At 36.2% G+C, this 13,729-nt stretch overlaps 1 protein-coding gene across 2 annotated transcripts in view; it reads left to right on the forward strand.

The window, feature by feature from the left end:
- The window catches only part of FCHSD2 (FCH and double SH3 domains 2), a 291,907-nt gene that overhangs the window by 142,511 nt on the left and 135,667 nt on the right, over nt 1-13,729 (forward strand). For both annotated transcript variants that reach the window (XM_082659936.1, XM_082659937.1), the window contains exons 6-8: nt 555-688; nt 4,751-4,805; nt 5,674-5,802. In XM_082659936.1, the coding sequence (XP_082516062.1) occupies nt 555-688; nt 4,751-4,805; nt 5,674-5,802 (318 nt within the window). The remainder of the gene's footprint in view (nt 1-554; nt 689-4,750; nt 4,806-5,673; nt 5,803-13,729) is intronic.

The raw sequence follows: 13,729 nt of genomic DNA on the forward strand, positions 1-13,729 counted from the left end.
CACAGGCTCTAGGCACATGGGCTTCAGTAGTTGTGGCTCGCGGGCTCTAGAGCGCAGGCTCAGTAGCTATGGCTCATGGGCTTAGTTGCTCTGTGGCCAGACTTCTCAGATCTCAATCCTCCTTTCCCAGAAGTGAATCCTTCAGTACCCTTTGTACCATCAGTTCCCCAAACATATAGAGAAACTTTATTAATATTATGAAGATTACAGAATTGCTTTAATCTTTTGCCTTTATTGCTATGCTCCAACACTAAGAGCATTTTCACTGTTGCTCTTCTTATGCCTTAGCTTAATAATGTCAGTTATCAGCAGCACTCAGAGGTTATTTCTCAAAGCAGAGTTGTTAAGCAAACTGTGACACTATTCGATACATTACTTGAGATGGGAGTACCAGCTGTTCACTGTATTTCAGTTTGCAATTTGAAGGGTACTAAAAGTGCTGATTCTTCTCCTGGGTTTCCATCCTGAGGGCATAGTGCATAGTTCTTAGGGCAAACTCATTTTCTGTAAGCCTGAAGACTAAAATCATAATAATTGCACTTTGTATTTTACAGTGTGTGGACCAGTTGACAAAGATCCAAACTGAATTGCAAGAGACAGTGAAAGATTTAGCTAAAGGCAAAAAGAAGTACTTTGAGACTGAACAGATGGCTCATGCAGTACGAGAGAAAGCTGACATCGAGGCAAAGTATGTGTCTTAGCATTTCTGAAAAAGTGATTATACAAATAAATGTTATTTTTGCCAGTACTTTTTTTCTGTTAATACAGGGCATAGAGTCATTCTTAGGTTATATTGGTTTCATTGGACCTATAAATGTTACATACTTGAGATAAAATTTTCTTTTATATTAGTTGATTTTTATTTAAATTAATGTAAGCAAAATGGGAATATTTGATCAGTCAGTTTTCACATTAAATTGAATTTTGAAAAGGAAAGAAGACAGATGATCATGGTATTGGAAGCTTAGCAGAAGTCTGGTTAAAGTTGCTATGGTGTCTAAATATCAGGGTTTTAGAGCCTCAATTTTCTCATGCCAGAGTAAATCAGTTGTAGTCGAAAATCCTTGATCCTCAGTATGCCTTTGAAGGACTATGGACGCATCAAGTGAGTAAGACCACTGACCTCAGTATAGAAACCTTGCCCCAGAATTTCTCTTATATGAAGTTCTAACGTATATAATTTTTAATGTATGCTTTAGGAACTGTGTGTGAATTTTACTTTCAATATATGTAAATTAAAAGTCCTTTACTTTGAGAATAATTAGGAAAAGAAGGAACTGGCAGTTTATAACAAAGAAATGCAAAGCTAGCAGTAGAGATTTTTGCAATGACAACTTGAGGAAAGATGAAAATTTTTTAAGAAAAAATAAACCTGTGTTATAGAATGGGATTCTGAAGATGTCTCTGAGGAAAGGTGAGACTCCCGTTCGGTGAGCTCACTGATGGAAAATGTAGGAGTTTGAACGCCTAGTCATGAAATCAGAAAGGTTATGAACACTTGTACAGACTAGGAAGGAGTCAGGGTTGTCTTTCTAATATACTTTTTTATCTGCAGGAAATTAAGCAATCTCATAGGCATCTTGTGAAAATTTAGGGGCTCCTGGAAAGTTTATTTTGTCCCAAGGGATGTCCCAAATGAATACTCATAAAGTGTTTAATGTTACTGGAAAACATATTTAATATTTCCCTAACTTAGTTTATCTTTATTATTTTATTTTTATAAGCATACAAATATTTCCTGTACTTCCATAGAGTCAGTGAACCCATCTTCCCAGTTAGACCTGAAGTTTTTAGATTAGGTGCTTTCCGTTAGGAATATCCTTTCATGGTGGTTCTTAAGAACTTGTTTTTTAAAATGCTCAGGGATTCTAGAACAGAGAATTGACAGATTTGTAGAGCATATATAAGTACCTACTTTAGCCAAGGTCCACAGGGTGAAAATGAGGACAATTGTGGGGCTGTTCCTGAGAAGTGTGGATTTGACAGGGTCTAATTCACAGGTGCTGATAACAAGAAACTGCCTTCAAATATAGCCCAGATTCAAAGGGGATACAGCAAATTAGACATTTAATTCAATGTGTAACTTTTCTGGAAAATTAATTCTACAACAGAGAGAGAAATGCCTCTTTATCTTAATTCACTCACTAAGTGTTTATTGAATGATTACTCTATATCGGGTACTATGGATACAGAAATGAGGTAGATAAGTTTTGCCCTCAAGAAGTTTAAAGCCTAGAATTAAAAACAAACGTGTTTTAAAGTAGATTTATGATTTGTTTATTCACGGTAAACTTAAAGAAGTTAAGTACCTAAAGTCACTCACCTAGTAATTAATTTATTTTAGTAGTTGTGTGAAAACACTTTTATGTAAGCATAGAAAATAGATTAATTTTGCCTAATGAAAAAGGAAACCTTTATAGAAAAAAGTGATGTTTGGACACAGTTCTGAAGAATGGTTTTTCTAAGTAGAGATGAGGGCTTCCCTGGTGGCGCAGTGGTTGAGAGTCCGCCTGCCGATGCAGGGGACACGGGTTCGTGCCCCGGTCCGGAAAGATCCCACATGCTGCGGAGCGGCTGGGCTCCTGAGCCATGCGCGTCTGCAACCACAACCACAAAAAAAAGTTTGTAGCTAAGTCGAGATGAGAAGGAATATCAGGAAGGGGAATGAAAACTGGGCTGTATATATTGGGTTGACCAAAAAGTTCCTTCGGGTTTTTCCGTAAGATGTTACGGAAAAACCCAACCGAACATTTTGGCCAACCCAATAGTTTTTTTATTTTTATTTTTTTGTGTGGTACGCGGGCCTCTCACTGTTGTGGCCTCTCCGGTTGCGGAGCACAGGCTCCGGATGTGCAGGCCCAGCGGCCATGGCTCACGGGCCCGGCCGCTCCGCAGCACGTGGGATCCTCCTGGGCGGGGGCACGAACCCGTGTCCCCTGCATCGGCAGGCGGACTCTCAACCACTGCGCCACCAGGGAAGCCCTAACCCAATAGTTTTGATAGGTGATTTGACAGATAGAGATGTGTACATTAGGAGAGAGCATAGAAGGAAGGATACAGTTTGAAGGGATGGCTGAGTTCCACTTTGAATATGTATGTTCTGATAAATATGTGGGACCGTGGGGATTTGGTAGAGGGTTATATATCTGACTCTCAGATGAGAATTTGGGCCTGAAGATCTTGCTTTGGGGGTCAGTTGCATATCAGATGATAGTTAAAGAGATGAAAAAAATCATATATAAAATGAGATGAGAAGTTGAGTTTGGAAACCTAAGGAACATTAACATATGGAAGGCAGGTGAGGAAGAGGAGTATGTAGTATGGTTCATTGTATGTATTTTGTTTGCTCTAGATAGTAATCTTTGAGGGCAGGAACTGTATTATTTTACCTATTACTAGTACCTTCTTTATTACCACAAAAGGATTGTATGAGGATTAGAAAATGAAGCAGAAGCCAGAGATTTGAATCCTTATATTGGAAAATCCAGATGCAACTCAGACTATTTAGATAATGGCTACAAAAAAAGTCGAAATGAGTATACCCCAAACAGAGTCTTTCTTAACCCTGAACAAGCGCTCTCAGTGGCCTTTGCTTTTCTAGATCAAAATGAATAGGACCCCCATCAAATATGAATATGGCAAGGTAGAAAAATAGCAGGAGTCTCTTAGACCCAGCTTTTTTTTTAGTAGTGGAGTAGTTGGAATGCATGTTTGTACGTACGTCCTTGAATGTTTCTCTCTTGCTAGAAAGTTGAGGGCTGCTTTTTCTGTCCTCACATTTGCTCTGCAGAGACTGGCTTGCTCTGTCTTCCAATACCAAACGGTCTGCAACTTTATTTCATATTATGGCATAGCTTCCAGCACATTCATTGACTTTTCCCATGGCAATCACCATGACACTGCAGTCAAGACAAACATTGCAGCTTCAGAAATTACTGGTTGTGGGGAATGTTGGTTGTTCCTTAGCATTTTTCTCCTTATGGTTCTCTCTAGTTGTTTGCATAAAGCCAAGATATTTTAATTACTGATTGTTAGATTATGGTTCCCCTCCCGAGCTGAGAGGGATTGAGGGAAATAAGGACACCAGAAAAGAGAAGCTTAAATAGAACAAAATCATATTAGGGCAGAAAGTCCAAGGGCTTTATCTCTGTGTTCTGAATACTATAGATATGTTAAGAGTGGAGGGAGCACATAGGCAGGCACCCAAACAAGAAGAACTTTTAATGGGAGATGTGATGGAATTAAGGTCTTTGTAGAGCCTGGTCAGTATCATACAGTAGATTGCATTCCTGGCATTGGCACATTCATGGCACATTCCTGGCACATGGCCCTGAAAGCCTGCTAATCTTTGTCTCCATAGGTTGGTTATCCATGGGCTTCTTTTAAGCTTCCTTGCGGAAATTAAAGTATGTGCAATTGTATGATACTGGGAATAATCTGTAGTTTGTTGACTCTTGTTTATTAGGAGATACCAACATATTGGATTCGTCAAATTGTATTTTTGTCATTCAGGATATTTTAATTTTATTAATCCCACTATTTTCTGTTTCACCATGATATTAAATTCTTCCTGTAGTAAAATAAAAGAAAATAATCATTGCTTTTGGTTTTCCATTTATTTAGTTCTCTTTTAGAATAGTGTCACGGGGAAAGGTCACTTTTTTAAAAATTTAGTAGTTATAATACTTAATCATTTTATTATGATGTAATTTGATAATTTTATTAACATACTTTTCTATTTTTATTATAGATCTAAACTTAGTCTTTTTCAATCAAGAATCAGTTTACAGAAGGCAAGTGTAAAGGTGAGTTTTTGAAAACTGTATTTCACAATTGAGAAACCTTAGCTTAAAAAAAAAAGAATTGGGCCTTTTGAGGGTGCAGTTCAATTATTTCCATCTGATTTCCATTTAGAGAAGCATTTTAAAGTCATTAGGGAAGAACTTTTTTTCCCAGTTCATGAGGGTTTTTCAACTAAGTGTCAGCACTTTGGATACTCCCTGCTTCTCAAGATTGCTTTAGAGATAAGTTTCTATACCTAACCTGCTTAGGTAGCCTGTTGTCTTCAACACTTAGTCCAAGAGACTTTAACAAGTCCATGGGCTTTAGAAAGCTCAATAAAATCCATTTCACTCAGATTTATACCTCTGAGCAGATATTTCGGGCCAGATGGAAGTGAATTTTTCCTGTGGGATCCTCAAGCTGTAGAATACCTGATAAATAAGCTTAGTGACCTACCTTTGTCTGCCTGGCTCCCAACTAGCATGCATTTCTTTTGGCACATTAGGGGGTGCTGATTTTTTTTCAAACTGTTTTCTAACTCCAGCAGATTTACCCAAGTCTTTGAAGATAAGGGACTTACTTAATTTGAGAACCTTTATCTTCCCATCATAATAAAATGAGCAAAACATTATGAAGTTCTCTCAAAAGCTTTGGAAATTCTTAAAGTGTAAATAACAAATATTTGAAAGCACTCTTACTGTGTCAAACAGTTCTAGTCACTGTTTATTTAATTCTTCAATAGTGTTGAAGAATTTTTATATGCATATAAATGTTTCTCTACGTGGTCATCTTTACTCTTGTTGGGGAGCCAACTAAGAGTGGTATCCTCATATGTTTTTCAGTACAGTATCAGTTTGCACTGACTTTTTCTTTTCTCTTACTATGTTTTAGTTAAAAGCCCGGCGATCGGAGTGTAATTCCAAAGCTACCCATGCAAGGAATGATTATCTTCTTACATTAGCGGCAGCAAATGCACACCAGGATCGCTACTATCAAACAGATTTAGTTAACATTATGAAGGTAATACAGGCTTAATATCTGTGGTAATATTGTATCATTAAAGACAAAACAACTCATGAGTTGACTGTTGGGTGTATGGGATTGAGTCTATACAATAGCAGCCAAGCTACCTCTCATTTTGTTGGAATATACTTGGTGTTGTTTAGGTGACCTCTGTTTCATGTAATCTGAATTAATTTTAGCTTAAGAAAATGTTTAAAGCCAAATCATAGTAAAAGATTGTATTATTCCCTAGCAGCAGCAGATATTTACTGTATAGTGGTTATTAATATATGATTATTTTTTAAAAGCTTAACTTTTTAAAATTTTATCATTTTATGCTTAATTGATAGGTAAACTTGTGCATTAATATTTTATGAGGTGCCTGTGGGTAAAACAAGAGAAAATGTAACTCGTAGTTATATGAAAATGTCTCTACCCTGAAATGTAGGGTTACAGTTTCTTGTATGACAAAATTCGATCTTGGTCTTTCTCTGTTTATACACCTATATGTATCTTTAACTTTAACTCAAGTAAAGGACAAAGGGTGGAGGAGCAGAAAACTTTTTTAACATGCTGCCAGGTTTGCCCTCACTGCTGATAGACAAGTTCTGCTTTGAATTGTATCTCATTCTCTCCTGTTGTCTCAAGGACCCAAACTTTTGATTATTCTATCTTTATTTTCAACCCATCCCTCTCAAATGTATTGTTCTTAATGACTGTCCAACCACATTGCTTTCATTGAATTGCTTGTTTTACGAATCAGAGGTGTTGAGAACGGGGTGCAGCAGGAATGGGCGCTCTTTTTTTTCTGCAGTGCCTCTGGAAAAGAGATAAACTCTGTCCAGAAACTACGAGTTCTTTCCTTGAAAGTAGAGACAGGACATTTACTGGAAACTTTAAGGAAAAATGGAGGGATGGAGAGAGTAAAACTGAACTAAAAAGTATCGTATTGCAAAATTTTTTATTTCCTTTTTGTTTATTGTCTGAAATCCCCTTTCCTGGCTTCTATCCTGTTCTGACTTCTGCTGGTTAGGATACAGGTGGTAAGAGAGACAAGGGATTGTTTTGACATCCCAGATGAGAACTCTGCATACATTTTCCCATAAAATGTTGGACCTAAAGGTTTAGACATTTTAGTATCTTATTAGGTGTTACACAGTGCTTCAGACTTACAAGGACCAACTGGAGACTTGGCCTCCCAGTATAACCTGGTGTCTCTAGGGAAATATATATATATACTCAGTTTCAAACAACTCCTTTATTAAAAAAGATTTTTAATACAGCTCACATTTAAGTTTGTAATTCCCCATATACCATCTGCTATTACAGCAAAGCTGTTAACTATATACTTTCCCCTTTGCATATTTTTAAATGAACACTGTATTAGTTTAAGCATCAGCAAAAGTAAAATCTTTATTTTTTATTATTTTTTATTTTTTTATTTTTTCGGTACGCGGGCCTCTCACTGTTGTGGCCTCTCCCGTTGCGGAGCGCAGGCTTAGCAGCCATGGCTCACGGGCCCAGCTGCTCCGCGGCATGTGGGATCCTCCCGGACCGGGGCACAAACCCGTGTCCCCTGCATCGGCAGGCAGACTCTCAACCACTGCACCACCAGGGAAGCCCCATCTTTATGTTTTTTAAATTGAATCCACAGCCAAAAAAGATCTCTTTCCTAAAACCCTATGGTCTTTTATAAACCAGGAAAGGTACAGAAATATTTGGGGGATCTACCCCCTGCCAGGATCAAAGAGGAGGTTAATGGGCCTAGCCAGCAATCAGATTATGTATCTTTGAACTTACTTTGAAGTCCTTATGCACCTAGGCATTTGATCATCATTGGGTAGGTTATGCTTCAGATTACTCGTTTCATGAAACATTAGAGGGTACTGAAATGATTAAAAAAAAAAATAGAGGCAGGAATCCCTCCTATCCCTTAAAAATAGGAAAATATATTCTCAATTTTCATGTTGTATGTGTTCATTCATTTTCTTCCGCATGCTTATTCATAGTCTGCAGTATTGGAAAACTCCCATTAATGCTGTTAACTACTTAGTAAGTTTCTGTCATTGAAATGACAGTGGTCCTTTAGCAGCTGTCTTGGTAAGGTCTATTTTCTGGATTTTTGTTAAAGTTATAATGCCTTAAGTAGAATCTTTTTTTAAATATTTATATGAATAGCTTGGAAACAGGAGATTTGAGTCATTGATTTCATCATACACATTTAATAGTCACTTAGAGTGTAGTAGCTATGCTAGGCTTTGGGAAGAAGCAAAAATGAACAAGACACTCTTCTTATCCTCAAAGAGCTCAGTCTAGTCAAAGAGAGAGATACATAGAAATGATTACAAATTAGAATAATGAAATCACTTACTGCCAGAGGACCATGGTTAGTAGTAATAGCAGCTATATATATATTTTTTTGATTGCTTGGTATTATCCTGGCATTATCCTGATCACTTTGGGCATATTATCCTATCTCATTTTCTTCTTTATCCTGGTTAGAGTATATGGTTCATTATTTAAATAACACACTAGCCTATAAATGAAATGAAATGAAATGAAATGAAATCCCAGCTCTGGATGAACCACTTTCTCTATATCTGCATCTAAGTAGCCAAGCACTGTTGAAGAAAACTTTTCAACAGAACAGATTCATGATTATAAATTAATGTAGAACCAGTATCAAATGGACCCTCAACACTGCTCAGATATCCTACTGTATTTCCCTGGTTGACTTTCTCTACTATTTTCAACAATTTTTTCACCTTTTTCCCTTCTCCTCAAATCTGACTTACCCCTTTTCTTTCACACTTAGCAAGTGGTCTTTCTTCCTAATTTACAGAGAAAATAGAAACCATTAAAAGGGAACTCCATTATTGTCCCATTACAGGCTTCATCTGTGTTCAAGACTCTTCCAAAGAGTCTCAATAACTATCTAAAGATGACTGTTTCACTTCAGCTTTGGATCATATCTCATTCCCTCCTGCCTTCTCAGGGATTTATTAAACAATTGATTATTTTTTTCCTTATATTTCTTGGACGTTCTATTCTTACATTAACTGTTGATAGGATCTTAGTGATGACAGCCCTCAGTATGTCTTGTGTTACTCCTCTAATCTGGATTAATTGCCCTCTGTGTCCCATGTAATGCAGTTATTCTGGGACCTTCCTTTGTCTCTCTCCTATGTTGGATCTCCAGCTGTCTGTATCACATCTTTTTTCTTGGTTTACTTTGTTCTTTGGTGGAATATCCTCCAGTATTTTCTTGAGAAACTGGGCATGGGAGGTAAGTTTTTTGAGATACTGTGTTATAAAGATGTCATTTTTCTGTGCTCATACTTGGGTATAGAATTAAAGGTTAAAAACAATTTTTATTCAAATGTTGAAGACAATTCTTCGTGTTTTCTTGTTTCCTGTGTTGGTACTGAGAACTCCAAACCATCTGATTCTTCATTCTTCATATCTGATCTAGTGTTTTTTCTTTTTAAAAGCTTATGAAATATTATCAATATGTCCTTTGATTCTTAAATTAATTCTTCCCTTTTTTCTCTTTCTAGAATTCTAATTATTAAGATGTTGGACTTAATTATTCTGGAATTCTAATTATTAAGGACTCCTGGCCTAGTCCTTCAACTTTCTTTTTTCTATTATTGTTCTTTGTCATTATGCTCTACTGTCTGGGATACCTCTTCAGCTTTATAGTTCAACTCTTTTATTAAGTTTTTAATTTTTTAAACATGGTTTTAATATCCTTTTGTTCCCTGAATGTTCTTTTTTTATAACAGATTTTTGTGCTTTATCTTCTCTTTTTAATTCTGGTGGTCTCAATAACAGAATTTATTTTAAAGTTTTCTTTTCCGTGCATAGTCTCTCTTTTAGCCTGTGGGTAGGACTTGTCAACTTTGAGCTTCTCTGTAGGATGTTCTCGTGGACCATTTGTAGGGGAAACTGTAATGTCAGTATCCTTGTATCTCTCCTCTTGAGTTGGTCAGAACTCCTTCTTTGCTCCCTTCATCATTTCTTCAGATCTCTTTTCTTGTGTTGTTTGCTGAGGAAGACTTCCATGATCTCCTTAACCCAGTTACACTCCCACCCAATATGATGGTCTCATAAAATGGTTTATCTCATCTTTGAAGTACTTAACATGGTTGTAGTTTTACCTGTATCTGTGTGATTATGTGATAAATGCCTTATCTCCCACTTAACTATACATTCCGTGAAGGCAACGATTGTGTCTGTATCACTTGAGACTCCATCCTTGCTACCTAGTACAGTGTTTGATTCCTAATATGTGCTAAATGTTTGTAAATTAATACATATTGAAGAATGAATGAATGAATGAGTGAATGAAGAATCAATCTCATTTTAATCCTTGCAGGATGAATCATTCCCATTTTACATATGAGGAAACTATGACAAAGCCTGTATTCAACTCTGGCAGGTCTCTCTGCCTTCAGAGCTGGTGCCATTAGTTCTTTAAATAATACCAGCTTATTGGACTTATTTCCTTTTTCCTTGTTAAATATGGGATAATCCTGCACTATCTTATCTCCTTTGGCTTCTGTGAGGAGCAAATGAGATAATGAAGAGTGTTTTTGTTAATTTTGAAACTTGTTTATACACGTTATATATTGTCCTATTAAGTAACAGAAATTCTATTACTCTGTTTTAAATAAATCTTGTTTTCGAGGAGGGGGAGAGCGTAGAAGAGACCTCAAATGCTTGGGAGTGAGAGTGGAACAACTGTTTGGGTGTCTAACATTGTTGGGTTCTCTGTCTAGGTACCCAGAATACATTATTTCATTTAGTTTTCATAACATCTTTCAAGGTAAATATCATTATCCCTGTTTTACAGGTCAGATAGCGGAGGCTCAGTGAGGTTCAGTTAATGTATATAATAGCCAGGACTTAAATCAAGGTCTCTGTAACTTCATACCCTGTATTCTTTCCTAGATTTCATGCTGTGTTCTTTTCTACCTACCATTCCAATCTTCTTGTTGGTAAAATTTAGTATAATAAGTGGTAGCGTACTATAAATATCATAAATTCTGAGAGAACTGTAGAATAAAATTAACAATTGAAAATGGCAGATTGTCCCCTGTTCTAATTATTCTAAAGAGTAAGATCATGTCAGTTTCTAAATAAAGTATTTAGACAGGTTCTCCAAGGAATATTTTGTATTCCTTATGCCAGTACTGATTAGCGTGGATACTAAATATATTACTCTGTGTCTGTATATTATCAGGCAAGTTTTTTTCAAACTCGAAACTAAAACAACAATGACAAAAAACAAAAAACTATTGCTAAGCCATGGAAACCAGATAACTGATTTCATCAAATCTATAGAAAGCAGTTCAGCTGACTGTTGGGAGGTAAGGTAGTTTGTTCCTCAAATGTTCCTTTTTTGTAGTGTATTCTTGTGCAATATATAAACTGATATTTTTACTTTTAGAAGCTTGTGGAATATTTTCTTAGTGGTTTGGATGAGGAAGGATGAAGTATAATGCATCATACTAGAAAAGGGAACAAATGTCAATCTAATGAAAGACTTTCTGAAAAGCTTAACACTAGGACCCTATCTCTAGACAAATGTTTAGTGGAAGCTAAACATATCTGGACTACTTGATAATTGGGCAAAGTAATAAAAGGTGAACATCTTTATATGTGACAAATATAGAAAATATGATAATATGGCATATCTTTTACAGACATTTGTCTTGGTTAAATGAAGAGAAAGTCATTATTGGTATCCAAGTCTTTTATTTTTAAAGGCTTTTCTGGCTAAAGCACTAATTATTCCGAAAGTCTTCTTCATTCTCGTGTAGCATTTTTAACTCTCATCTTCTTGATTTTAAGTCATAACTCTTCTGGTTTCCCTGCCATCTCTCTAGCTGTTGTGCTTCTGACCCACCTAATAATGTTTGTTAACTTAACAAATTAACATGGAAGTCCCCAAATCTCAAGATTGGCTCTCTGCTTCTCTTACTTTACATACTCTTTCTTTCAGAAAGTAATTATTTGGCTCTATTTTTATTAATATTGTATGATTCTCAGATCTGTATGTAACCTTGCCCTTATAATTATCCATATGTTTGCCTTTCCTTCAGTGGCTGAAACTTTCTAAGCTAGAGGCAACTCTGTTTCCCATTGTTCCCTTGAATAAGTACCCCCTTCTAGGTTTCAGGTGACAACTGCTGACAACAGGTGCACTGTCAAATACAATAGTCCTTAGGTACCTGTGACTATTTAAAATAATTAAGTGTAAGTAAAATTTTTAATTCTGTTCTTCAGTCACAATAGCCACATTTCAAGTGCTCAAAAGTGACGTAGGTAGTGGCTACCATATTGAACAGTGCAGATATAGAATATTACCATCATCACAGAAAGTTCTGTTGGACAGCAGTGGACTAAAGCTTATTTAGTTTTTGCTTGTTTTCCTCCCTTCCTCCTTTATCTGGCTATCACTAACACTGATGATCATTTTCCCCAATAACCATAACCATGATTGTATTCGTATTATTTCAGAATTAATTGCTTCTTCATTTGCACTGTATACCTTGAAATCAAACAGAGGTTGGCAAACATTTTCTGTAAAGGACCTAATAGTAAATATTTTAGGCTTCTCTGTCACAACCACTCAACTCTGATGTTGTAGGATAGTCATTGACAACATGTAAACAAATAAATGGCTGTGTTCCAATAAAACTTTATTTATAAAAATAAGCATCAGGCTGGATTTGGCCCACAGGCCTTAGTTGCAGACCCTTGGTATAGAACTTTAAAAACTATATATGAAAATTTCTAAATATATAAATACATTCAAAGAAAAATTAAATGAATACCCATTAACTCACCACTCAGCTTCAGAAATGAAACTCTGCTAATAAAATGGAAGCCTCCTGTATGACTACTCCCAAAACATCCCTCTCATCCACCACGTTGTAACCACCACTCTGACAATATATTGTATTGTCTTAGATGGTATTGTACCCTGTAATATTCTGCAACTTGCTTTTTTCCCACTGAACATTATATTTCTTGAAATTCATCAATATGGATTTTTAACCTTATTTATTACCATTTTGCTATTTAGTATTTCATTGTCTATGTATCATAAATTACTTATCCATTTTCTTAGCTGAAAGTTTAGTTGTTTTGGTTTTATTCTTATAAACAATGCTGCTGTCAACATTCTTGTATGTGTCTCTTGGTGTATTTATGCAAGAATTTCTTAAGGAAATATCCATAGGTGTGGTGTGAATTAGCAGCTTTACCAAAGAGGGCCAGATTGTGTTACAGCACTTTTTATTATACCTTTTAATACTGTTAGTGTGTTATGTTAAACTCAGCAAATATTTGAGTGTATATTTGGTGATACGCATGGTGATACAGAGATAAATTGGACATGAGCCATATGAGCAGTGAGCCAGAAACAAGAAGGTTATAATTCTCTAGAGCAGCCCTTAAAGGGTATATGGAATATGAGGTGATGCATCCTTTCCCCTGCTATATTGTTTATATTATGGTTGGCTCCCTGTGACACAAAATATTAGGATAATTCTTGGCCATTTTTACCAAACTTCTAAAGCAGTGATTTTAAAATATTTTTAGCAGTTGAACAACTGCTACAGACTCCTACATGGAATCCATATACATAAAGCAGATAAAAGGGAAGCTTTTTTTAAGTCAACTTTATTAAGGTATAATTAACAGACAATAAAATGCATCTATTTTAAGTATACAGTTGGTTGAGGTTTTTAAAAATATTTGTTTATTTATTTATGGCTGCGTCGGGTCTTAGCTGCAGTACGTTGGATCTTTGTTGCGGCATGGGGGATCCTGTGCTGTGGCACACGGGCTCCTTGTTGCGGCACTTGAGCTTCTCTCTAGTTGTGGCACGCAGGCTCTCTAGTTGTGGCACACATACTCAGTAGTTGTGGCGCAT

Source organism: Grampus griseus (genome assembly GCF_964374135.1).
Source record: "Grampus griseus genome assembly, chromosome: 8".
Taxonomy (NCBI): Eukaryota; Metazoa; Chordata; class Mammalia; order Artiodactyla; family Delphinidae; genus Grampus; species Grampus griseus.